The sequence below is a fragment of the Odontesthes bonariensis genome, chromosome 1, assembly GCF_027942865.1.
Source record: "Odontesthes bonariensis isolate fOdoBon6 chromosome 1, fOdoBon6.hap1, whole genome shotgun sequence".
Classification (NCBI taxonomy): domain Eukaryota; kingdom Metazoa; phylum Chordata; class Actinopteri; order Atheriniformes; family Atherinopsidae; genus Odontesthes; species Odontesthes bonariensis.
This window is the reverse complement of record NC_134506.1, coordinates 34894364-34920558: the sequence shown is the minus strand read 5'-3', so window position 1 is coordinate 34920558 and position 26195 is coordinate 34894364. Positions and strand designations below refer to the sequence as shown.

Sequence of the window (26195 nt, the reverse complement as noted above, 5' to 3'; positions counted from 1 at the left end):
CAGGTTAACACAGCCATCAGGAAAGAAGAACCGGACAAGCAATGTCCTATACATAATAAACCTCACCCGCTATCAAAATGCCGTGGGTTCCGAGGAAAGCATCTTGATGAGAGGAAGACCTACTTAAAGGAGAATTCAATCTGTTTTCGATGTTGTGCCAGCACCAAGCATATGGCTAAAGATTGCAGGACCACGCTTAAATGCATAGAGTGTGAAAGTGAAAAACATATTTCAGCGTTGCATCCTGGTCCAGCTCCATGGTCGTTTGGTGGGCAGGCTGAACACTCACCTGAGGACAAGCAAAGCGGGGAGAATGAAGACCTTGTACCTCCTATGGTCACCTCCAAATGCACCAAGATATGTGGCGGCGCCCCCAAGCCAAGATCCTGTTAAAAAATCTGCTTGGTTAAGGTTTCCCACGCTGACCATCCAAGTAAGTCTCACAGAGTGTACGCAGTACTAGATGACCAAAGCAACCGGTCTTTAGTAAAATCAGAGTTCTTCAGTCTATTGGACATTAACAGCAGTGCATCCCCCTACACTCTGAAGACATTCTCCGGCACAATGGAGACTGCAGGGAGGAAAGCGAGTAACATCGTAGTGGAGTCACTTGACGGGAAAACCAAGGTGACACTTCCCACCTTGTTGGAGTGTAACTATCTGCCTGATGACAGATCCGAGATCCCAACTCCTGAGTGCACCCAATATTTTCCTCACCTCAGACCAGTGGCTGATAAGATCCCTCCAATTGACACTAGTGCTCCCATCCTGCTGCTGCTAGGCAGGGATATTTTGAGCTTGCACAAGGTACGTGAACAGCGTAATGGGCCTCACAACTCGCCATATGCCCAGCATCTTGACCTTGGCTGGGTCATAGTTGGGGAGTTATGCTTAGGTGGCGCTCACAAGACAGAGGTAGTCAACGCCTACAAGACGCATGTCCTCCAAAATGGACGCTCCTCTTTCCTTAAGCCATGCACAAATAGCATCCATATAAAGGAGAAGCTTAAAGGTCCAACCCAGTGCAGTCTTCAAACAGCATCTCACACTGAGCAAATATCTCAGGAGACATGTAAAGATGGTCTGGGGGAAAGTGTGTTTCAGAAAACACCTGAAGATGACAAACCAGCCATGTCAGTGGATGACAACAATTTTCTGAGGATAATGGAAAAGGAGGTGCATATGGACAATGAAAACCACTGGGTGGCACCGCTACCTTTTCGTACACCTCGAAAGCCCCTTCTAAATAACAGAGAACAGGCCTCCCAGAGACTCGCCTCTCTCCAGCGCTCATTCAGGAAAAAACCTGAGATGAAAGAGCACTTCTTTGACTTCATGCAGAAGGTCATTGACAACCACCAGGCAGAGCAAGCTCCTCAACTAGAGCCGGGGAAGGAATGTTGGTATTTGCCGACTTTTGGGGTTTACCATCCCCAGAAACCTGGAAAAATAAGAGTCGTTTTTGATTCCAGCGCTGAGTACAAGGGAACGTCATTGAATGATATGCTTCTCAGTGGACCCAACCTCAACAACACGCTAATTGGTGTTCTACTAAGATTCAGAAGGGAGCAAATAGCTGTCACAGCCGATGTAGAACAGATGTTCTATGGGTTCAAGGTCAGAGAGGACCACCGAAATTTCCTTCGGTTTCTGTGGTACAAAGATAATGATCCAGACAAGGAGATCGTTGATTACTGGATGACTGTGCACGTGTTCGGGAACAGCCCATCCCCAGCTGTAGCAACATATGGGCTGAGGAAAGCTGCAGAACAGGGAGAGACTGAACATGGTACAGACGCAAGGCATTTCATCTTCAGGAATTTTTATGTCGACGATGGACTCGCCTCAGTGGCCAAGGAGGTTGAAGCTATCAATCTTCTGCAGCGAACCAAGGCTCTGCTAGCTGAATCTAACTTAAGACTTCACAAGATAGCTTCCAATAGCTCAAAGGTCATGGAGGCTTTTCCTATGGAAGAACGATCAAGTGACTTTAAGGATCTAGATTTGGGAGCAGACCCCTTGCCCCTCCAGAGAAGTTTGGGTTTAAGCTGGGAACTCCAGACAGACAGTTTCACCTTCAGAGTGGCAAGAGATGTTAAACCATTTACTCGAAGAGGCATGCTGTCCACAGTAAATAGTCTTTATGATCCCCTTGGATTCGCTTCCCCCATCACAGTGCAAGGCAAAGCATTGGTGAGAGACGTTTCTTCAGAGCAGTATGAGTGGGACACGCCTCTCCCACCAGAGAAAGAGACACAGTGGAAAGCATGGACCAACTCCTTAATTGAGCTAGAACAGGTTTGCATTCAGAGAGCATACATTCCAGTCTCTATGTCATGTTCTAAATGGACAGAACTATGTGTTTTTGCAGATGCTTCGACCATGGCTATAGCTGCTGTAGCCTTCCTGCGTGTCTTGGATTCAGAGGGAAAATGGCATGTAGGGTTTGTGATGGGAAAGTCAAAGCTAGCTCCTTACCCCATGCACACTGTACCTCGCCTGGAGTTGTGCGCAGCAGTCTTGGCAGTCGAGCTGGCAGAAGTGATCCAATCTGAAATAGATATTGAGCTGCAAGCAGTCAAGTTCTTCACAGATAGTCGCATCGTGCTGGACTACATCCACAACAGTTCACGAAGGTTTTATACCTATGTAGCCAACCGAGTAGCTCGTATTCGAAGCTCTACTGAACCAAAACAGTGGCAGTATGTGTTGACTGACCAAAACCCTGCAGACCAGGGAACCAGGCCAATTCCAGCAGCTTACCTGTCCTCATCCAGTTGGTTGCTTGGCCCCCCTTTTCTCAGGCAGTTAAACCAAGGTCAAGATGATGAAGCAGAACCATTTGAGCTTGTAAACCCAGACAAAGACAAAGACGTTCGGGCCCAAGTCACCTCTCTTTTAACCAAGGTCACAGATCATTCTCTTGGATCCACAAGATTTGAACGCTTCTCTACTTGGAAGAGTCTAGTAAGAGGTGTGGCATTTCTCATTCATGTAGTCAAGTCATTCTCAAGAGAGGCTAAGACTGAAAGTTGTAAGGGATGGCATCAATGCAATCAGCTGCTCACCACAGAGCGTTCTCAAGCGAAGATGGATATCTTCAAGGCTGTGCAGGAGGATGTGTATAAAGAGGAGCTGAAATGCTTAACTCAAGGTACCAAAGTGCGCTGCCAAAGTCCCCTTGCGAAGCTGGATCCCTTCATTGACAAGAGCGGATTGATTAGAGTTGGAGGTCGGATAAACAGGGCAGATTTGGAAGACCAAGAGAAACATCCACTCATCCTACCAGCTGGCCATCATGTAACCACTCTCGTGGTCCGACACTATCATGATAAAGTAGCCCACCAAGGTCGCCACTTCACAGAGGGTGCATTGCGCACCGCTGGTGTCTGGATAGTAGGAGGGAGGAGACTTGTCTCTGGTATCATATTCAAATGTGTCATCTGTAAGAAGTTAAGAGGCAAGAGAGAAGTTCAAAAGATGTCTGATCTGCCGGCTGACAGGCTGGCAATGGACCCGCCTTTTACTCATGTCGGGCTAGACGTTTTCGGTCCATGGAGTGTCAACACTCGACGGACACGAGGTGGAGCTGCTGAGAGCAAGAGGTGGGCGGTCATTTTTGCTTGTTTAAGTACAAGAGCTGTGCACCTTGAAGTTATTGAAACCATGTCAACCTCGAGTTTCATCAACGCCTTGAGGCGCTTTCTATCCATACGTGGACCTGTCAAACACCTAAGGTCAGACAGAGGAACAAATTTCATCGGTGCTTGCAGAGAACTTAAAGTTAACACAGACGATTCTGAGATCAAGAACTACCTGCAAGAGCAGGGATGTACATGGACCTTTAATGCTCCCCATTCCTCACACATGGGAGAAGCTTGGGAGAGACTTATAGGAGTGGCAAGACGCATCCTGGATGGACTGCTAGTAAAGGATGGTGCTACCAGACTGTCTCATGAAGTGCTATCAACCTTGATGGCCGAGGTTATGGCCATTGTGAACGCTCGACCACTGGTTCCAGTCTCATATGATGCAGAGATACCTGAAATGCTCTCACCTGCCACCCTGCTCACCCAGAAGGCGAGTATTACTCCTGCACCTCTAGGAGACTTTGAATTGGACCATCTGTGCAAGGTGCAATGGCGCCAGGTCCAGAGCTTGGCAGACTCCTTCTGGAAAAGGTGGAGATTGGAGTACCTGGCAACACTTCAACCACGGAGGAAATGGACCTCAGAGAAGCCTGACCTCCAGGAAGGGGACATTGTTTTGATAAAGGACGTTCAAGCGAAACGCAACGAGTGGCCTCTTGGACGGATAGTTAAGGCCATTGCAAGCTCAGACTGCAAAGTCCGTAAGGTCGTAGTGAAGATTCTTAGTCAAGGGGTAATGAAAGAGTATCTTAGACCCATCAGTGATGTTGTTTTACTTATGCCACAGAAGAAAGAGTAAACAGTGGTATAACAATTGTATACCAAGCGGGGAGTGTTCTGACTCCTGTCAGTGACTGGGAAAGTTAAGTTTCCCCCTGGTGGTGATTTTCGGTTATTGCAGCATTGATTACCGGCTGCTTCCAGTGTTCGTGCATAAGCTACAAGTGCTCCACCACAGAGAGTTGGTTGTCTGAGCCTTGGAGTGTAACCAACAGTGAGTATTGATGCACTTGGTGTATTTTAGTTGTTTCATGACACTGTGTTGTTCAAGGTTATGTTTAGGCATATATTTAAGTTACGAAAACCGTGCTAACTATGCTAATGCTAATCGCGAAGCATTTCGTTAGCAAGAAGCTAGTTAAGCTGTTATGGCTAATTTAGTTGAGTGTATTTCATGTTATGATTACTTTCCTGTATGTGCATTCATGTGATAATAGTATGTTAGACATATTTCATTTATCTACACTGTAACATGTTGTGTATTTCTTGTGTTGCAGTTTTACAAATAAAAATATAACAGAAGATTCAGTAAAGCAACCTCAGTTAAACTACTGGTCTCTCATTTTGTTCGCTATCTGTCAGCCAGGACAGAATATTGGTAGTGTTGGTAGTGTTACTATCTTGACGTGACAGATGTGGGTGTGTATTTCTAAAGAAGATTCCGTAGTACTTCCGATCGATTAACTTTTTTTTTTTTTTTTTTCTTAATCTATCGATGACCTCTGACGTGCTCACTGTTTATGTCCACATGTGACATGTGGACATAAACATTTGTCCATTGTTTAAGTAGTTTTGCCACAGTTGAAATACTGCTCAAAGTGACTTAAACAATGGACAAATGTATTGTCACATGTTCAGTGGACATAAGCAGTACACATTTGAACATTTTTCTGACATAAATGGAAACTAATTTCGCCACCGTCACTGACATCCAATGTTCCCCAAACAAGCGTTTTTATGTCCCGCCAGCGGGACGTTGCATACTTCAGGGCAAATCTGAGGTTTCCCTCAGCCCCCCTTTATATGTACACCACCTAAATATATTATATACCGTTGAAAAGCAAAGGGTCTTGCGAACCTGTGCACATATCAGGACACAGCACAGCTGGTGCAGACGCTGCCAGACCAAGACTCCTGTGAAGTGTGCCACATGCGATGTGCCCCTATGCTTTGTGCCAGGCAGAGACTGACACAATTATTGGCATGTTGCCAACAGCAAATAATGTCAATACAAATTATGAATAGGCCTACTGTTCAGTGTTCTTTGCTATGTCATTATTTATGTATATAAGCTAATTCCATTTAGACCATACTATTTGTTTGGACTTTTATTGTATGCACAAAGCTCTGGTTATAGACTTAATGTGTTTGTGCTTCTGTTACTCTTTGTCAGTAATACTGGCAGAGGATCTGGATGTAGGATAAGACAGTCCCAAGTGTAACCTTTCATCAGAGCCCAAGATCATGACCGTATGTTGAAGCGTTCAGGAATGGCAGCCTTTTTTCCCAAGGCTCTCCAAATGGCCCAGTTTTGGCACAGCTTTGGCACGCCTCTACAAAAAACCTGTACAAAATACAAATTTTTGTTGTATTACAGTCAAATTTGAAGTGGGACAAGGTAAGACTTCAGGCTGTAGTCCCATTGTGTTTTTCAGTCCGCAGCCCTATGCTAAAGTCCCTTTTAAGACACATATTTGGGAAGAAAATTAGGAAGACATAAAATTCCATCTCTTTCACTGTAATCAAGCTCATATTACTCTGTGACAGTAGTACTTACAGCGATTCTGACTGTTGTGGGTGAAAATTCAGAGTGTTCTCTTTCAAAAGAGACCTCCACCAGCCCTCTACTCCAAATGGTTCAAGAGCAGCTTTCAATTTACTTTGGGTATGCTTTTTTTAGGAGTTGCAGGCAAAAATTGGCCACCTGTTAAGGGGTTAAAAACTCTGCCAACACTATGTAAACAGCTGATGGACCATGTAAAACTTGGTAGCCGAATATGATAATATGACCTTTACAGCTCTGCATTTGAATATAGATAATGTGAATGTGCACCGGTCTGTCCTTAGCTGGTGTCATGTTGTAGTCATTGAGCCTTTATAAAAACATAAATCAAAGCCTGTAAAAGGAACAAAGTCCAGCCAATAAGAAATAGAATTTTTCTAAATGTCAGACAGGTGAGCTATCAAACACAGTCACAGTTGAATCACGAGTTACAAAACCTGTGGATATCAGGTGAGTCCTCAGACACCGATAACAAGGCTGCGTGGTGGTTAGCACCGTCACCTCACAGCAAGAGGGTTACTGGTTTTACTTCCAGCTGGGGTTTGTGTGTTCTCGCTGGGGATGTGTGGGTTCTCTGGCTCCCACCGCCCAAGAACATGCATGTTCAGGTTAATTGGTGACTCTAAATCAACCCCAGGAGTGAGTGTGAGTGTGGATGGTTGTTTGTCTCATTTGTCTCTGTGTGGCCCTGTGATGGACTGGCGACCTGTACAGGGTGTGCCCTGCCTCTCGCCCATTGACAGCTGGGGTAGATTTTAACAAGACAATGTGAAACTGCATACTGCATCAATAACAACAGCATGGCTGCGTAGTGGAAGAGTCCAGGTGCTGGAAGGTCTGGTGTCCAGACTACTGGTCTGGTGTCCAGACCTTCCACCAATTGGAAACATTTGGTGTGTCATAAAACACAGAATGGAACAAAAAAAGAACCAGGACTGCTGCGCGGCAAGGATCATCTGTCAAACAAGAATGGGACAAGATTCCTCTCTCATGGGTGCAGCTACTGGTCTCCCCAGTTCCCAGAACTTTACAGAATGCCATCAAAAGAAGAGGGGATGTGACACATGTACTGCACTGTCCCAACTTTTTTATGGGGTGTTGCTGCTATCAAATTTAAGAAGAGCTCATATTTTTCATAAAGGAGTAAAATGTCTCTCTTTAAACATTTGATGTTTTCTGTATTGTGAACAAATTATTGTTTTTGTTTTTATTGGGTAGAGCCAGAAATGGACACAAAGTAGTTATTGCTGCCTCTTTGTAAGTCGTTTGACAAAGAATTATCAAAACATCGGGAAGGTCGACACATGATGTACAAAAATAACGCATTGTGAGAATATTGTGGAAATGTTCTCAAGGGAGTTTGAGTCAAAATAAGATCAATTAAGTTGTCATGCAGGTATTAATGTCCGTATTTCTGTTAATCATACAGACAGTGTGGCAGTCTGCAGGGAGAGAGATGAGGAGCTTCAGCTGAGAGGAGTCATTTATAAACCCCTCTTCTGGTCAGAAGAGAATATATAAATCCTTTTTTTTGGGGGGGGGGGGGGGGGGGGCTTTTATGCCTTTAATGGATAGGACAGTTTAGAGCAGGGGTGGCCAACCCGCGGTTCCCCAGCCGCATGCGGCTCTTTGTCTGGTTTCATGCGGCTCTTACGTTCATATCAAAATTTGTGTTTGTGTTGTTTTTTTATGTGTGTGTTCTCTTCATTTGAGTTCAATACGGCAGCGATCTCCAACCTTTTTTGCTCCAGACAATATTTTCACGGACCGGCCTTTCAGGTGTGGCGGATAAATACTACAAAATAAAATGATACAACTAACACAGACTCTGTGGTATTTAGTAAATATAATAATAAACTTGAATCCACTATGTACTTGTATGTAACTTTATTAGCAGCGTCCTCCTGACATAACATCCTTTCTGGTCGCTATGGTAACGCTTAAACATGTCTTCAAAATGCAGCTTTCTTTTTCTTAGTGGTCACAGCCTCTTCTTCTGTCTCCTCATGGGAAGAAGTTCTCCAAACACGTCTGTTTTTGACTCATGTAACGGAGAGAATTCGTTCATTTTTCTAAATAATGTGGTAACACAGTAAAAAATGCGGCTCTTAGTCTCTGACCGGTTGGCCACCCCTGGTTTAGAGAGACAGGATGCAGGGGGCAGAGAGAGGGGGAACGACATGCATCAAAGGGCTGTCTGGTGCGGGACTCAAACTGGAGCCAGCTGCAGCGAGGACTATAGCCTCTTGTACATGGTGCGCCTGCTGTACCTACTACGCCACGGACCACCCCAGAATATGTAAATCTTAACATAATACACAAGAAAAAATGATTCAATAAGCGATAGAAAGGAGGTGGCTCTTAGCAGAATGACCATCATCCAAGTCTGAATCAGAGCTGTCAAGATTGGACTGTGGGTGTATGGGACAAGGGACAGGCAAACCAACATGCTGACCAACAACGAAAATCAACAACCTTTTTCAAAGAGGAGTAACACAAGTTCAAAGCAGACATAGAAGGACATCAACAACCACAGTTGAGGTCAGTTGCATTCTCAAGGAGGAAATCTGGGTCCAAAGTCAGACAGCAGTCAGATTTGAATAGCTTGTTGAAGCACACCACCATCACCAGCACTAGCAGAGATGAAACTATAACAGGAAATGCCTATTATAGCACACACCTCCCTGTGAGGAAGCGAGCAGATCTGAAAAGAATCTCTTTTACATAGAGAGTAAACAGAGGCCATGTAATTCTTCTCTAATGGAAGTAAACAATTCCAAGGTGGAGTTAATAACACTAAATAAACAGTTAATTGTCTCAATCCATAAAGCAGATGGAAATAAAAGCATGTGATTATTTTGAGAGCGCAGTTAAAGAAATCACTGTAGGGAACATGGGGAGTGGACACTCCTGTGGGCCATTGAATGCAGACATAATAGTTGGAGCGGTTTTGTTGTTTTATGAAACGAAAACCTAATCTGTCATTCCCAAATATTAAGGTGCTAGGATCTGACCTATTTATTGGGGGGCTCTATCAGAGTGGCTTATGTGAAAGTTAGACACTTTTAATTAGAGGTATTAAACCTCTTAGGATAGAGTAGCGTAACTCTCTTCTGCCTTCTAGTGGCTGGGAAATGCCTCAAGGAAAGGTTCTTAAACATTATTCAGACTATAAATGAAATGTACTAGCAAACTCTCAATCAACAAAAATAACCATAAAGTAAGAATCCTGGAGTCCAACACATATTTATTTATATATTGGTGAGCATTTGCATATACAAGAGCAATCTCTGATACTAAACTCTCAAAGTAACAAAGATAGCTTTATACAAACAGTTTTTAGTACCAGATATGCAAGTTTAACCCTTTAAGCTCAAAATCTCATTTGGAAATGTCCCTCATATAAAGACTTTAGTCTGTTAGTAGAGTCAAACATGTAAGGCCAAAATGAACAACAAATGACAGTTTCCCTTATCTCCAGGTCAGTGTGAGACTTGACTTTCTTTCTTTGGCCTGATAAAAACTGTAAACAGAATAATAACAGTGAGTACTTTGGCTCTTTTAAAAAGTTAATTACCTTTGACAAAGTATCCATTAAACTTTAATTCACTGAATAATCTGGTAATCATAGGTACAGCTAGCTGATGGTATAGGTACAGCTGGCTGATGTGGGGAAAAAAAAAGTTAAATGGCTCCAAAGCACTTAGAAACTGTTATCCAAGTAAGAACAAAGCGAATTCTGTAAGGTCCTGGTCCTGAAAAGATAAGCAACAGGTCAGTATAATCTGCACAAAATGGATAGTTCCATTATCTCTGAGTTCTTCAGAAGTACAGACAAGAGAACGAGCTTCAAGAGTAAGAGTAAGAGATTCAGAGTCACCTCTGGACAAGAGGTACAAGACTGAATCAAACAGTATTAATTGGCTGTGATCTTTAGGCCAGCAGACACATGTTGTGGCAGTCCCTTCATGGTCTCAGGAACACGGCTGTAAACCACTGCGAGTTAAAACAGTTCGGATTCAGTTTTATTTATATGGTGCCGGTTTACAACAGAAGTAATCTTCGCGTTGTTCGTCACTGCGTTGACAAATGCAAGTCAGAGCACTACCATGACAAGGAAAATTGCACATTGAAAATATTCTGGGCTCTTCTTTAAGCCCAATTCCAAATCTGAAGTGTACCCAGGTAAATTGGAAACTGTCCTGAAATCTGACAAATTAACATCCGGATTTCATTTTTTGATTTATAAAATTTAGAAGAAGAATCATTCATCTTTTTTATCAGTACACAGTTCAAACTGTTACTTTTGTGATAGTGTTGGTATTCCTTAGTATGGGAAGCTTGCACATCTGTTGTGTCATAATTAATACTGAATTATATAAACAGGTTTTTGGAACACTACAGAATCAGAAAATTAGATGATACAACAAAATAGGTCATGAACTACTGAGCAGTTGAATGCAAAATGGAGAAAGAATGGGAAGAGGAAAAAAATGTTTTTGTGCTCAGTTTTCCTCTCCCATCTTTTTGGAAACGGGATGGTATCTTTGCTTTGTTTGTTGGGCAAAAAATTAGATATGAACATAAAATACGACATCTGGTCAATAGAAATACATTTCACTTCCTGAGAGAAATGCGCAAGTTTTATCTTAAGGTTGGTCTTTCTGTAATTTAACTGGCATTAAAATGATCGTGGAACTGCTGCAATGAAATGACAGTGAACGGAGGAGAAGACCTGTTTCAACATCTTTTTTGAAAGAAGGCGGGACGTTTTTTTTAAAGCCTCCGACTGTCGGGATATAAAATCTCAATCGGCCGATGAAGCTGTTGGCTGTAGGGCTTCAGATCCCTGCGCGCTGGCAATGGACCGCTCGCACTGACTCACCCCGCAGCACACCGGGAAGATGTCGCAGTACAGTCTGGGAGGTAGGACAGCCACGAATTTTGTTTAGTCTGCAGTATCTGTTATCTCACGTTTGCCTCTTATGTTATTTTTAAAAAATATATCATAAAACAGATTTTTATTGGGAGAAAAAAGACAACAACGCTACTAACTGTAAACTGGCATTATGAATAAAGAGAGGAGAGAAAGCAGGATAAATAAGGGTGCTTTTGACATGACAATCGGGGCAAGAGGCTGCAAGTCTCCGACAAGGTGGACAATGTCGTGGTTGACTATTTACTATAGTTTTGCTGCTTGGAAAAAAATGTATTTTATCCAGTAGCTAGAACAAGGTTAAACACTTTTCCAGCAAAGTAAATTCATTCCATTTTCCTTTACTTTACGCATGATGAAGTCGGTCAGAAAACAGACTACCCTAACGGCTAAGAATTCTGCATTAGATGCTAAACTGCCACTGCTCAGCTTTCACCATGTCATAATTTGGTCCTTCATAATGTTCAGTGACTGGCCACAATAACTCGTACTTTAAAGTGTTCCCATCAGCCTTTATTTTTGCAACATTATTTTCCAGCATCACTGATGCTGCAGTGATTCACTGCTCCTCTGCTGTGTGAGGAGCTGCCTGACCGGACAGGCACTCTGATGGGGCCAAAATTGGTGTGTGCTGACAGTTGGCAGTGACTTGCTTAGACAGTGATCTCATCTTTATTGATCTTTGTGGATTGGAGTTTTCACAAGTAATTGTATGCTCCGATTAGTTTCTCTTGATCTTTGTATGGTGGAGACACACACCTATTCTGTCCGACGCATAGTAAATCTCATCTTAAGAGGATGTTGGGTACCTAAACTTAGTAACTAATACCCACAGAATACCCAGCAATTCTCTTTTTTATTACTTGTTTATTTCAGAATGGTCAGTGATGGAAGCTTTCCAAGTGTTTTTACCAACCCAATAGTGTCTGATGAGTCATCTTGATGCACCGTCACTGTGTCATATCAAATGAGCACATGTGTTCGGCTTTAGGAGCTCTGTTTTCAGTTTATTCTGATAATTAATACATGATTACATCTTATTAAATATGTAAATACAGAATGCAAATGTCAATTTCAGGGAATTTGAATGAAATGATGCAAAAGACATCCATGTAATGTCTTTTTGTTTAAGGGAATACTAACAACACAGTTTAAGTGATGAAAATCTCTACCGTGAATTCTTAAATGGCAAATTGCTAGAATGATAAGAAAGCACAAATTTGATTGCCTCTACAATTGTCAGGAACACTTTCCACATGCACTGCTCTTGTCTGGGATCAAAAAAAGCAAATGTAATGATATCATTTATGCAATGATTGCAACATTTCCTGTTTAATTTCATCAGCACAGACACAACAAGATAATTGTTTACGGAAAGATCCTTGCTATGCATGTAGCCTTATTTAGAATCAAACTCAAAAGCTGATTTGATTTGTCAGTATACAGTCTTACTTTGTCAATGCTTGCATCTCTCTTGCTTTCTCATGAGTCCCACTAAGTATGTTAACCTGTGATGGCTGCTTTGTTCTCTAGTCAACCTGCAGATCCTGCTGGCCGTTGGTCTGGCTGTGCTCTGCTACTGTCTGGTTCTTGGCTGCATCCTTTGCTGTCGAAGACGGAAGAAGGTTTCATCGGAGGCAGAGGAGGCAGTTTTCTTGTCACCTCATCCTTCTGAGAGTGTTACTATGACATTAACTCATTCTCCATGTACGCAGCTTGTTAAACAACAATACGAGGAGCTGGATGGGGATGTATTGGAATTTCCTTCCTCTAAAAGCAACTCTTCCCCCTCTGAAGATGACCCCATCTCTCTGCCCTGTGACCTCAGCCCCACCATGTCAGCTGAGCTGGTGCAGACTCCCAGGTCTTCTTTCCCACTCCGGCGCCTCAGCACTCCTGCTGTTCCCTGCTCACCCAGTAAAGCACCAAGTCACGGCAGAGCATCTTTGCCCTCCATCACTAAGCTGAGTTTTGTATCCAAATCCCGCCGCGTGGGTCGGCGTCGCACTGTGACTGGTGGAAGTTTTGCTGGTGAGAGCAGTCATCTGACTGCCGGTGCGGAGCCTTGTCTATCACAGTATGGCTCCAACTCCCTCTCAGTCTTCTCCAAGCCAACACCTCATCTGCACTTCTCCCTGCTCTTCTCCTCTGCCCGCGGCACCTTAGTGGTCAACATCCTGGGGCTCTACGGGGACACCCGGAGGCGAAGTGGGATGTTAATTCGGGCCAGCCTCCCTCCACTTTGCCCCACCCCCCAACAGACAGCCTCCCGACGGTGCAGCCTTAGCACAGATCTTCACAGCCAGAGCTTTGTGCTGCAGGTGGGAACTGTGGAAGAGCTGCGCACCTGCACCTTGATGCTGGTTGTCTACAGCAGGGACTTCTCAGGCCTAAGAGAGGCTTTGCTTGGGATGGTGGAGCTCTCCTGTGAGCAAATGGACTGGGAGCCTGACACTACCACTACCTACACCAGGCAACTGAACCCAACAAAAAGAAAGCTGAAGAAGGTACACAGCGATTTTAGCACTTTCTTTAATGAACATATTACGACTAAGCTTTCAAGGGCGAATATATAAAGTAAAAAAATCACAAAAAGTTAAATGAAAAGCAGCAGATGGTACGTTAGAGTTCCTCTGATCTTCATCTGAGTAGGAAGATCTTGAGCATGGACTTGAGGATCTTAGCAAAATGAATGCAGGGTCTAGTTGACTTATTCGTGAGCATTTGTGCTATTTATAAAACTGATGATTAGTTGCCTCACCAAACAAGTCTGTATAACCTAACCTATGTGATGAGAGTGACTTGAATGCTGCAGTGCACTCAAAGTTACAAATTGTAGGTTAAAGCCAGGTCCAATGTGTAGGAAGTATTAACATCTAGTGGTTTAAGTGCAATCTGCAACCAACTGAATTCCTGCATCCAAACTACAGTGGACACAAAAATGTCAAGAGACAGTGCATGGTGTGTACCTTCGAGGGCAATGTACAACAAGTTGGTGCAACATGTCCGTAGGGCTGGGAGGACAGCTTTTGGGGGCTTGATTTAAGGTAATAAAAATCGAACAATAGTTAAAAATATTATTTTGCATATCTGCCCCCCTAAATATTGCACACTGGGACTTTTAATCAGGAAGGAAAATCGTGCACGCCGTCCCTCAATTTAAATGCAAAACATTTTAGTTGGACATAGAAATCAGTACCCACTTCTCATATCACATGAATGTACAGCGTGGCCCAGGCTTGCACAATGAGTTTTTTGTCTTAGCTGCTCACAGCACAAAATAAGTCAAATCAAAGTATGAATTTATCACTTACGATGAAAGGAAGCAATCTTTCATATGAAAGAACTTGTTGGCCCAAAATGCAACCTGTTCTTCACAGTTCTTAGTTTTATTTTGAATCATTTTAATTTAATTTTAATCAGACTCAAATAAGAACATGGATGAATATGTGGATGACAGACCTGAGGATGGATTTATAAAACACATAGATTCACCATTAAAGCTGTGTATAGTCACAAAGACAGAAATCGGTACATGCTAAAAATTGTAATGCATATGGGATAAATGCCTAATGTCATTCTGTATTCTTTAATTGAAAACACTGGTTTGTGTGTTGGAAAATATGTACATATGGTTTTTAATGTGTACACATCTTTTATTCATATAGCCACTGCGGTAAACTGGGTTATGTTGTTGGACCTCAAGAGCAGATAAGGTTTGACTGATTTCAGTGTGTCTGTATGTGTGTGAATGTCCGTGTGCACACAATTTTGTGCTTCTGTCTGTTGTGGTTGTAACCTGTTTTTAGACTCTGACTTTGTGTACTTCCTGTGCCTTCGGTACTTTCAGTGCATGGATTACAAGATTGCTTTAAAAAAATATTTTCAAAGTCCTCCCACACATTTGTTTTAATGAATAGGAAAAGAGGGCATGCAGTCCTATAAAAACACACATACGTTTTATCCATGAAGGAATCTGATGTCCAATCAGCTCTCCCATTAGCCAGTTTTCACTGTTGTTAGTCATGGTGACTTTCTCGTTGGTGACTGCAGAGCGAACAGAGCCGAGTGCATTAAATTGGCAGAGCACCCACGCTGTGCCCTCTCTGGCTCTGCTGCAACAGAGCCAGAAGGCATCAATAAAAGGCTTTGGAGGGAGGTGGACCTGATTTTTCACTGGACTTTTAGTCAGTCACGAGATGTGTTGTTTTTGTTGGGGAAGCCAGTTTCCTCTTATTCGCTCATGTCCACGTATGGCTTGTCCTGTTTAACCAGCATCATCGTCTTCCTCATTCTCTGGAACAAAAGCTGCTGCCTGTGAATATGTGTGGATGTAAAGCAGGAGAGTGCTGGGGAAAAAAGGGCTTCTCACCAATCTGAGTAATTAGGGAAGAGGGGATGTGTTGAGGCTGAAACACCAAGATGAAGTGGAGATATAGAAATGTTTTTCTATCTCCATTGCCTCGTAGATACTCATCAATCATCATGGGTGGCTCATCTGCTTTACTCCCATGCATCATTGGCTTCAGTGTGTTTTATTTTAGTTTATAACAAAGTATCACTGTTCTGATTTCTTTCTCTTGCAAAATCATACAAGGCTCTACAGTCTGAGTTATTCTGCATTACCAGCAGTCATTTCACATAACAGTCATACCACCATAGTGCAGAAACTGCAAAATCAAGCTCATCACTAATATATCACGAGGTCGGGCCCCTGTCTGAGGTCTCCAAGTTAGTGACTGATTATATTTATTTATTTTTCTTTTTTTTTTTTAAATATGGACTAATTGTACTCACAAACACTACCACTTTTTACTAATTACTAAAAACTTTGTTTCAATGTTCAGTCAGTCACACCTAAAAAAGTTTGGGTAGATGTTTGAACAACTGATTGCTCTGTTGCTCCCCTTTCTTTATAGATTCCAATGTTTGGAGATCACTTGGCGGTCACATGACTCACAGAGATGCTCTGTTTTGGTTTCTGTCTGTTATGCAACTCAAGACATCTAAGCTGGCAGAATGACTTCTGTCCTTTTAAACAGAACATTGTGAGTTTGTTTGTGTTAGTGACAGAGGCAGTGAACTGAGACTGAGACTCACACGCTGCTGCATGGCTTCAGCAAGTCGCTTGCGGGCTAACACTCAACCAGTCGACAGCAGATAGTGACTCACTTGGCCTCTTACGATTTAAAATCATGAGAGTTGACATGAAATCAGAATGGAAATTACCATGAGACTTACTAATCAGCTGTTTCTTTTATCCACAGTGACTTAGTGCATTAATGTCTATTATTTTAGGATGGGCAGTGAAGTGAAATCCTGAACCCCGAGGGCATGTAAAGAAAATCAATATTCCTAAATTGGCTTTAAGTGACTGAAAATATGATACATATGCATCACTTTTTTACTATATGAGCTTGACGGTCTACTTTTGATTGGATCTGTTAACCTGCTTTTTCACTTTGACAGGCTGTGATAAAGAGAATCGCCTGAATGAGGAACTGACATATTGGTTCTGATCACTCATCTGAGTATCAGTGCCTGTGTGTAATTTAAAGGGCTATTGGAATATATTCATAAGAATCAGTTCTTTCCTCTTGGTTCTTTTCTTGGTTTGATTTCCTCATCCTTCATGTCCTCAAAACTAAACTTGTTTTCTGCAGAGAGAAATTTCTCACGTTTGATTTTTATCCCATGATTTTTACTTTTCTTTCCTCCTTTCTACCCTTAGAGTGTGAGTTCTCAGGAGACACTGGGTCACAGGAAGAGCTCCGTCTGTGTGCAGCGGGCTTTGGGACAAGTGTTCATCCTGCTGCAGTACCAGGTTCTGGCCCAACGCATCAAAGTGATGGTCCGAAAGGCTGAGAATCTGGCCAAGCTCACACGAATCCCTGGAGCTCCAGGTGAGGCTCAGCCTTCCACCTAAATTGCAAACTGTTTGTTGGTGACTTTTTTAAGGGCTCACATTAATCTTTTCTACTCTGATGCAAGTTATAGCAACACGAGAGTCCAATATTTACTCTTTTTTTAGCTCTGTTTTGCTCTTCACCAGCTCTCGAGGAAAGCCTTTGACACTTAAGTTCTAAACAGTCTTTCCATGAAGGTCTTACACAGGTGAACTCTCTCTGTAGACAACATGGACAGATTCAGAGCCAACAGTTCAACATCTGAGTTAAATGGTAAATGGACTGTACTTGTATAGCGCATATGAACCCTAGTTGACTACTCAAAGTGCTTTTGCAGTACAAGCCACATTCACAGATTTTCTATCACACACACACACACACACACACACACACACACACACACACACACACTCATACAGCTTCTTAGTTTATGCAGTATTTTGGGCTACATAGTGCTTTTTCTCTGTAACACTGATGAACTCATTGGAGACAACGCTGGGTTCAGTCTCTCACCCAAGGACACTTCTACATGTGGCCTGGGGAAGCTGGGAATCAAACTACCAACTTTCTGATTGGTAGACGACTGCCCGGAGTGCACAGACCCTCCTTTCTTAATGATATGTCCAGGCTAACATAATCTGTTGTTAACTGGAACTGCAATGCCTCCTCCTTTATTGTTACCTCTCTTTCTGCAATCTGTCTGCCTGTAGAGTCTAAAAGCTGAGTAAAGAGGTGTTAGTAATTCCTGCAGCCTTGTGATACAAATTGAATTTTTTCTTTCTAATATTCCTGATATTTCTTCAGCTGGGCTCCAAGCTTGTTCATTTTGTCTGTAGGTGATATCACATTTCCTCCTCCTTTGTCTCCCTTTTGCTCCTGCTCTGCATCCTAAACATCTCCTCTTCAACTCATCTGGATTTTTGGTCTTTTTCTAGGCATTACTTTGTCTTTGGAAAGCACAATCAGCTACTCCCACATGCAAACAACTTGCCATGGTTACTCATTATGACAAATGTATAAAAGTGTGAGAGTTACTGGCAAAAATAATTCCAAAAATATTACACTCAAACCTGCATATAAAACCATTTTTTTAAAAATCAGTGTTTTCACAGAAACAAAGCACATTAGAAATGGCAAGATTCAGAAAAAGACACAATATGTCCAGAGTTACATCTTCAAAGTTAAAAAATAATATATTTGCACCAAGCAAGTACAGCAGGCCTTTTTTCAGAACACAAAAATGTAAATGTAAATGTAGTTTATTTATACAGCCCTTTACAGACAATCCTTACGGTGTACCAAAGTGCTTTACAGCAGGTAATAAATAAAGAGAAGAATAAGTAAAAACAATAAAAGAACAATGAAAGCAATAAGATACAACAAAATTGAATAAGATAAAATAAGATAAAAGTGTCATCATACTACTGGGTATTAAAAGCAATCCTAAATAAGTAGGTTTTTAGCCTAGATTTGAAGAGGCCCAGGTCAGAAATAAGACGCAGTTCGACGGGGAGCTTATTCCAGAGCCTGGGGGCAGCTTTGGGAAAAGGCTCGGTCACCTCAGTGTTTGTATTCTGAACTGGGCACTTCCAGCAAAAATTGATTTGTTGACCTCAGAGCTCTACCAGGATTGCGGACTGTTAAAAGCTCGGATAAATATGATGGGGCGAGGCCGTTAAGAGCTTTAAAAACAAACAAAAATGATGAAGATTTTTTTTTTTTGCCAGCATGCTATTACATACACTTATTACCAACTATACTGATCAAAGATATGAAATTAAATAAATAGAAAAATACTTACTATTACCGAATCCATCCATCCATTTTCTATACCTGCTTAATCTGTCGGTCGGGTTGCGGGGGTCTGGAGCCTATCCCAGTGGTCATCGGGTGAAACAATTACCTAATCCCAAAAGGAAATTCAAATGTTGCAGTGCGGGCTATTTTTTAAATTCACATTTTAAGCAGGGATTGTGTATGGCCATTGCAGCTAGCAGAAATGAACTTCTGTACTGTTCTCTGTTAAATTGGAGCTGAAGAAGCCTCTCACTGAACACACTCTGGTGTGTCATCACTGTGATGTGTAGAGGGTGTGCAGTGTTGTCTGTTATGTTAACACACTTGTGCGGCATTCTTCTTAACACAATCAGCTCCAGGTGCTCCATAGCTGTCCCCAGAACCTAGCCAGTCTTCTTTATCAGTTTAATGGATCTAGTGTTTGACTTATTCCTGGTCCTCCTAAAATCCACAGTCATCTCTTCTGTTTTGTTTGTGTTAAGGATGAGGTTATTGTTCCCACATCATACTACAAAGTAGTCGACCAGTTCCCACAACTCAGACTTTTGTCCATCACTGATAAATCCCATAACTGCAAAGTCATCTAGTTTCATTTAGTATTTTACCCAAAAATCTTACCCAGTTGCACTGAGCAGTTTATTTACTTTAAAAATACCATCTATATCTATCTATATGAGAACCAATATATATTTTTGTGGCATTGTTAGTATACTAACAGTAAACACTGCAATGCACATCAACACATTGTATTTTCTTGTGCTTCCCCAGTTACAGCCTGAGAGACCGGATCCCTGATTGGCTTGTAACATAATCATATTAGGAGCCGATCAGCCCGGTGTCATTTCCCCTCCTGTCTGAACCATATCTCACTGCATCTGATTTAAAACCCAGCTTTGATGATGTTGGTTAGCAGAGGAGGAAACAGAAGATTCCAAACAAACAAACAAAAAATGAATAAATAACATTTGATGTTTTGGTTTCCCACACCGAAGTGAAGTTAATGGTCATTTATGTTTCTTCTCGTGAGCTTAAAGACAGAAAGATCCCTGAAATATGTGAAAACGTTGGCTCTTTGCAGATGCTAAACTAGTATATGATAGTGATGCAATATTTTTTTTAGATTTTTAGTAAATCTCATTATTCTAAAATGGATTATCAAAGGAGATTGGATTGTGCAAGTGATGTTGGAGATATGCAAAAAGGGAAGGTGTAGGTGGTTTGGAGAGTAATATGAGGTTATAAATCAGTGTGTGTAAATATAACAACACATGAACTATAACAGAAATTGTTAGTGTAAATATTTTGTAGCTTTTCCTGACTTGTTGACCACTGCAGAAAGAAACAATATTATCTCATTCAGCAGTTTGCATAACTGCGTAACATTAGCAGAAACAAATCAATAGATGAATCATAGTAAAGTAGCTGCTGAGGACATTTTCTTTCCCCCCAACAGATCATTATGTTGTGATCAACTTGTGTCAGGATGGTAAAGTAATTGGTACCAAGGAGACCAAAGGGACCAGTGGTCCAAACCCCATCTGGAACGCGCCGTTTCTGTTTGACGTGCCCTCTGGTGACATCACTCATCTTTCATTGGCTCTTGAATTCATCGTGATGCAGGTAGGACGTTTCACAAAACTTACTTGTAGTGTACAGTGCTCTCCAAAATCAACATGTATTTTTATGTTAAAAGGTTGAAATACTGATTATGCTGAAATCATGCATTCATTCTCTCTCTGTATTTACAGGGTCGTCTTTACAATAAAAGCAGTATTCTGGGTCGCGTGCTGATTGGCAGCGATGCTTCGGAGGCAGGAAAAGAACACTGGAGGGAAATGTGTTGTCTGGGGCAAACAGAAACCACTCGTTGGCACACCATTCAGTCAAATGCAGTGCAGGACTGATTATATCGATACAATATTCAGATGGTCCATGTGTTTCTGTACAGGGCTGCATAGGGAGAAGCGTAGAGGAGAAGTGTAGAGGAGGTGTAGGAAGTTGTTCGGTTGTTTTCTCCAGATCAACAGTACTCTGCATCCCAGAGTTGCCTCATTGATCATTTCCACTGTGCTTCTGTAAAACTGTATTTTGTGGAACTGTGCTAATCTGGATGTACTGTGTGAAATTTGTGCTGATGTTGTATAACTATTTGTATTTTTCCAAGTGGCTAATGTAGGCTGGAACAAAAAATGAGTTAGAAAGCATTTACAGGATGCTACCGCTCTGTCAATGGTTTGCTGTGGTGTAGAACTGTGATAGTATTTGTCTAAAAACATTTAGAATGCATCTCCACACACTTTTCCTTCAGTATGGAGCTATTAAGAGTATCTTCACTATGTGTGGCATGCCTACTGAATTATTGTTTTATTTCCTTCATTACTCAAGGGAACACACTTCTTAAGAGTCATGTGGAATGATTGAGAAGAATTACTTAATAATAATATGAATCTATATGTTGCTTCATGTAAAATACTCTACTCAGTCTGCCTTTAAAGGGATATTACAATTTTTTAAAAGTGTTCTTAAAATGTGTAGTACTAATGAGTGGTCAGTGTCAGTCAGTGGCAGCGGTCAGAACGCTCTCAGTTTGGAAAATCAGGTTGCCAGATGAGTGAGCTAAAGCTAACAGCTATGCAGCTACACAGACATTCAGCAGCATGAAAATGTTTTGACAAAGTGAACGGCTGAATATCCGATGCTGTATAGTGACAAATTATAAAGTTTCCATAATATAGATTTCACTTGTACCACAAGTGAGGTTTGAGTTATTTTAGATGGCGAAATATTAGCTCTTTAGTTTGCCTAGTTTTTTTTTTTAGAAAGTTTTTGACTCGTTTAAAGAAAGACAAATTTCCTCAAGTTGCACAAGTTGACATTAAGTTACTACAACCTTATAACTGAAGGGAATTAGCTGTGAAAGTAACAGTTATTAACATTACATGGCAGGTTTCACATATGTATAAAATTTATAGTTTTTATACTAACTGTTATGGCCCTTGGCCTTGGAAGAAGTGGTGCAGCCTCCCTCTATGCAGATTTGAGTGTGGCAACACACACTGAGGATTGGCTGTTTGGAGCCTTTGGCCTGCCTCCCTCCTGTGGGAAATCTATTGGAACAGCTTCAGGATGCTGGACCAATCAAGACAGCTGATCAGACACCTGCTGCTTCAAAAAGCCCTGAGGAGGACTCATTCACCAGGGAAGCTTTGAAATGAGTGTGCATCGAGCTCCTCTTTGTTCTGCCTGAGATTCTTGAGTGTTGTGAATTTGTTAATCTTTGTGGACCTATCTATAAAAGCTTGTGTCTTGTACTTAGTTTACATTTGGTGGTGCTTCTCCTTTGAGGAAGATTTCTTTTGTTTTAATTCTTTGTTGGTTGCCTCAGTTGTATAATAAACCCTTTTAACTCCAAATCCAAGATCTGACACATTTTTATGTTACCTCCCCTGACCCCTGGCTGAGTTGGGTCGTAACACTAACATACTTACATCTAACTTACTTAGTTTTCTCTCATTCACACATAGTTGTTTGTATGTACTGACCAGGTGTGCATAGTTATCCTTCCAAGACTTCTGAGTTACTTTTTTAAGTGACTTAACTGCTAATAAATTCTCGTGCAGCACTGAAGAGTAGAATTATATATAATTTACTTTAGATTAGATGAATTGGTGAGGCACCACCCATATGTTCCATAATTAACTATTCTTGAAGCCCAACATTCAACTGCAGTGATGAGGTCGATGAGGAAAATGCTGGAGGTGCTTCAGAGACAGTAAATTAATTAATTTTGGACGTAATCACAGCCATCATTGTGATTTTATGGAAATATGAGGACAATTTCTGCCTCATAAGCTGGAGGTCCTACAGTTAGTAACATGAAAGTCAGTAAATCACTTTTACATTTAATATTTAAAACGAGAAGATCAAGAGCCTGGAGAGATAATCTCCATTAGAAGTGGATAGAAGGGATTAGAAGTGGCCCATCTTCGGAAAGTGTCCCTTGAATAAATGTTTATTTCAAGTCTCACTGCTTTGATGCTGGCTAAGAGAAGCCCGCATTCAAATTATTTGGTGTTGCCATAAATGTTGTGGCAAATGTACACTTCATGGCAAGTGAACAGAGTGGGTGACCCAACCAGTGGTTTAAAATATCAAATATGATGTGCAATCATATGTTATCTAGGTCCTCAAAGATCGATAAACATATGTGAACTCTACCACACTTACAAATGACACACAGCATTATGTGGATGGATGCACACACCCACACATGAAGTCATGGCATGGTCCTGGTGAGTCAGAGAACTTTCACTGCTTTTAAAATGTGGCTCTTTGGGTGGAGTTGAATCAAAACATATTTTTCTCTCATTACATAAAGTAAAGCTTCCCACTCAATAATTTTCTACTGCGTTGATACTTATTCATGGCCCTATTAATGTCATGGCTTAGCCCAAATGCAGAACACACACACAAGACCGATATAAATAATAAATGTTTATTGCAAATAAGACTGGATGGTCGGCAACTGAAGATCCTGGAACTGGATGAGCACTGTACAAGAGGAGGAAATTAGCAGAGAGTTGTTTAAGGATACTGAAGGTGAAGTGGATGGCGGCTTACTGGTGAGTGAACGAAATCCGCCAGGGAGGAGTAGTGAGGTTCTTGGAGAATCCGGAGATGGGCTGCGTTGGAGGGTGAACAGCGTTTGGTCAGATAAGCTTTCCAGAGGGTTGGCAGAAGGTTTCATGGATGGGGGTAATACTCTCAACTGAGTTCCTTGGCTTGATCCAAAAGCGAGAGGTTCTGGAAACACCATACATGTGAACACTCCGACGAGGAACTGCAGACAAGGTGGTTCCTTTAAGCCTCTCCTGATGAGTGGATAACAGGTTGCACCTGTTGCTGGTGCCTCCTGAAGTCAGACACCACCTCCTGGAACAGAGCTGTAAGCAGCAGCCAAACACAACCAAGCCTCCAGAACCTGACAATTAATCTTGAACAATCACTTCTGTCCACAAAGAAATTCTGTCCAAAGAAACTCCAGAAGTGCCTAAGATTGCTGTCGGTTTCTAATTAAGTACAACTAAAATGAAAAGTGTTCTGTTTCCTTTATTCAACTGTGTTAAGTCTTTAACAGAAAATGCAAGATTAAAAATCTATTATACTATTATATATCTATTATAAAATATATCATAAATCTACAACTACTTTTAAAAGAAAAATCTAAATCTTTTTCACAGTATATGCTGCAATTAAGTAAATTTAAGATGGAATTTTTCCTCAAGATGTTGCTGTTTAGCTGTAATGGGAACAGATTTTTTAAAAATGTGAAAGCCAAAATATGTCATGACGTGTGAAGTCTAAATGACATGACATAAAAATCCTGGCATCAGGCTGTTAAGCATTTGCCACACATAGGTCGTTGTCGGCTGCTTTGATCTGCCCACTCTGCAGCAGGAGGCACAGTAAATGAGATTTTCTTTATCTCTCTGCAGCATTTTCTTTGTGTGGGCCAAATGTCACTTTACCCAATACCACTTCATGCAATGACACTTTCTCAAGATCACTTTGTTTGTATATATGTTTTTTTTTATTGAGGCTGCTAATTTGCACATTGCACACATTGTATTCAGTTACTTATGTTATTTTATGTTAGCTTTATTTTATTTTATTTTACTTTACTACTTTCCCCCTTGTACCTTAACTGTTGCACAGCAATTTCCCTTTTTGAATCTTAAAGCTTGAATTTGAAATGTCTCTACTACTGTTTTAAACAGCCTCCCTGGATCATTTTCTGAATGACCGAGTTGACTGTGGATTCAACTTTGTCACTTAAAACACCAAAGTTAGTTGGTGGATGACACAAAACAAAAAAGTCTAATTTAAAAGTTTTTGTTTTACTTTCCTCCAGGCTGTTACATGGCTTTATGTTCAACAGAAATGTTATTCTGAAAAGTTTTTATGTCCCATTAACAACACTCTTGTTCCTGAACTTCATGAAACATCTTGTTTGTAGTCCAAGCTTTTATTCCCTCACTTGTAGAATTTACTCTTAAAATATTTGCATATTTCAAGCCTGAAGCATGAGCAACTGGTTTTATCCGAACAGGTGACCTATCGACGTGGACTGAGACTTTCCGGATGGATGGCTTTAAAGTGACAGGAGCTATAATTAAGTGTTTCAGATAGAAGGCTACAAGAGATGCTATAGCCTGCCGTAGAAGCTGCTGGGTCCAGAGGCGCCTGGCAAACTGAGACCAAGAACCAGGAACTTCAGGAACCATGCTGGCACCTGTAGCTAGCAGCTCACAGGGCGGGTTAGCCTCCAGCTTACAGGAGGGGTTAAATATATAATTTTATAGTCCATAGATTAGTTTTTAATAGATAATCTATTGAGATGGACTGAGTGGGACTTTAAATTATGTTCCTAATAATGTAAAAGGTTTTTTGTTTTGTTTTGTTTTTTCTATTAATTTTAGTTTTCTCCAGACTTTCCTCTATTGATTTCCATTCACCGTAAGCTATGAATCACTTTTTATTGACACTCAGTTTGTATCAAATTCAAATAAGGCTTTATTGGTTTATCCATTAAGATACATGAGGTCAAGCTTTTGAATATTCTTTTGTATCTGCAGTTCCAATAACATTTATGAATAACATAATATATATATATATATATATTCATATATATGACTTATTAGTATTTTTTTATATGACATGAACCACTTTTGAATGGTGCTATGGAGTGAGCCTTTTCCTTTAAGGAATAAGCTGGATAAAAATCAAGCTATATGCTCTCTGATTGGACTGGCATTTTTTAAAGCACACAATATGACACTGTGTGCAGCAGCACTTCCTAACTCAGTCCCCAACCCTGCTGGTCTAACTGACTATAGTGGCAGTATTGATCCATATATGTCAGCTTGTCTACACATCTGTTCCCCTCTCTGACTGCCCTCAGTTATCAATAATTCTGTGTGCAGAACATACTGACAAAGTTTTCCTCTTTTGTGTGATAGCGTGGTTTGCCACTAATGGCAATAGACACAGTCACTGGTAACCTTCAGCCTTGGAAAGTTCTAAAATCTTCCGCACTGCAGGAAACAAGCATGACTCACTCCTTCACACAGTTGCCTTCAGTAGACCCCCGGTTTGACATTTACTTCCTGTCACAGCTCACCTGCTTTCATCTGATAAGACAGCAGGGTCTTTCTGTTCTGGGGTAGAGGGGACGTGCCCTTCTTCTGTACTGTGCTAAATTGGATATTGACGCAAGTCATTAACATTCTGAAATCATTTTTTCCCCCCAAACTTACTGGAAGTTTGAACTCGAACTTGAAATG

At 41.3% G+C, this 26195-nt stretch overlaps 1 protein-coding gene across 1 annotated transcript; it reads left to right on the top strand.

Moving 5' to 3' along the window:
• Nucleotides 1–11057: 11057 nt before the first annotated feature.
• LOC142385425 (uncharacterized) lies at nucleotides 11058–22243 on the top strand. The gene is made up of 5 exons (XM_075471971.1): nucleotides 11058–11139; nucleotides 12683–13656; nucleotides 16881–17052; nucleotides 20306–20472; nucleotides 20601–22243. Exons 1-5 carry the CDS (start codon nucleotides 11118–11120, stop codon nucleotides 20754–20756), a joined length of 1491 nt encoding a protein of 496 aa, XP_075328086.1. The 5' UTR covers nucleotides 11058–11117; the 3' UTR covers nucleotides 20757–22243.
• Nucleotides 22244–26195: the final 3952 nt, after the last annotated feature.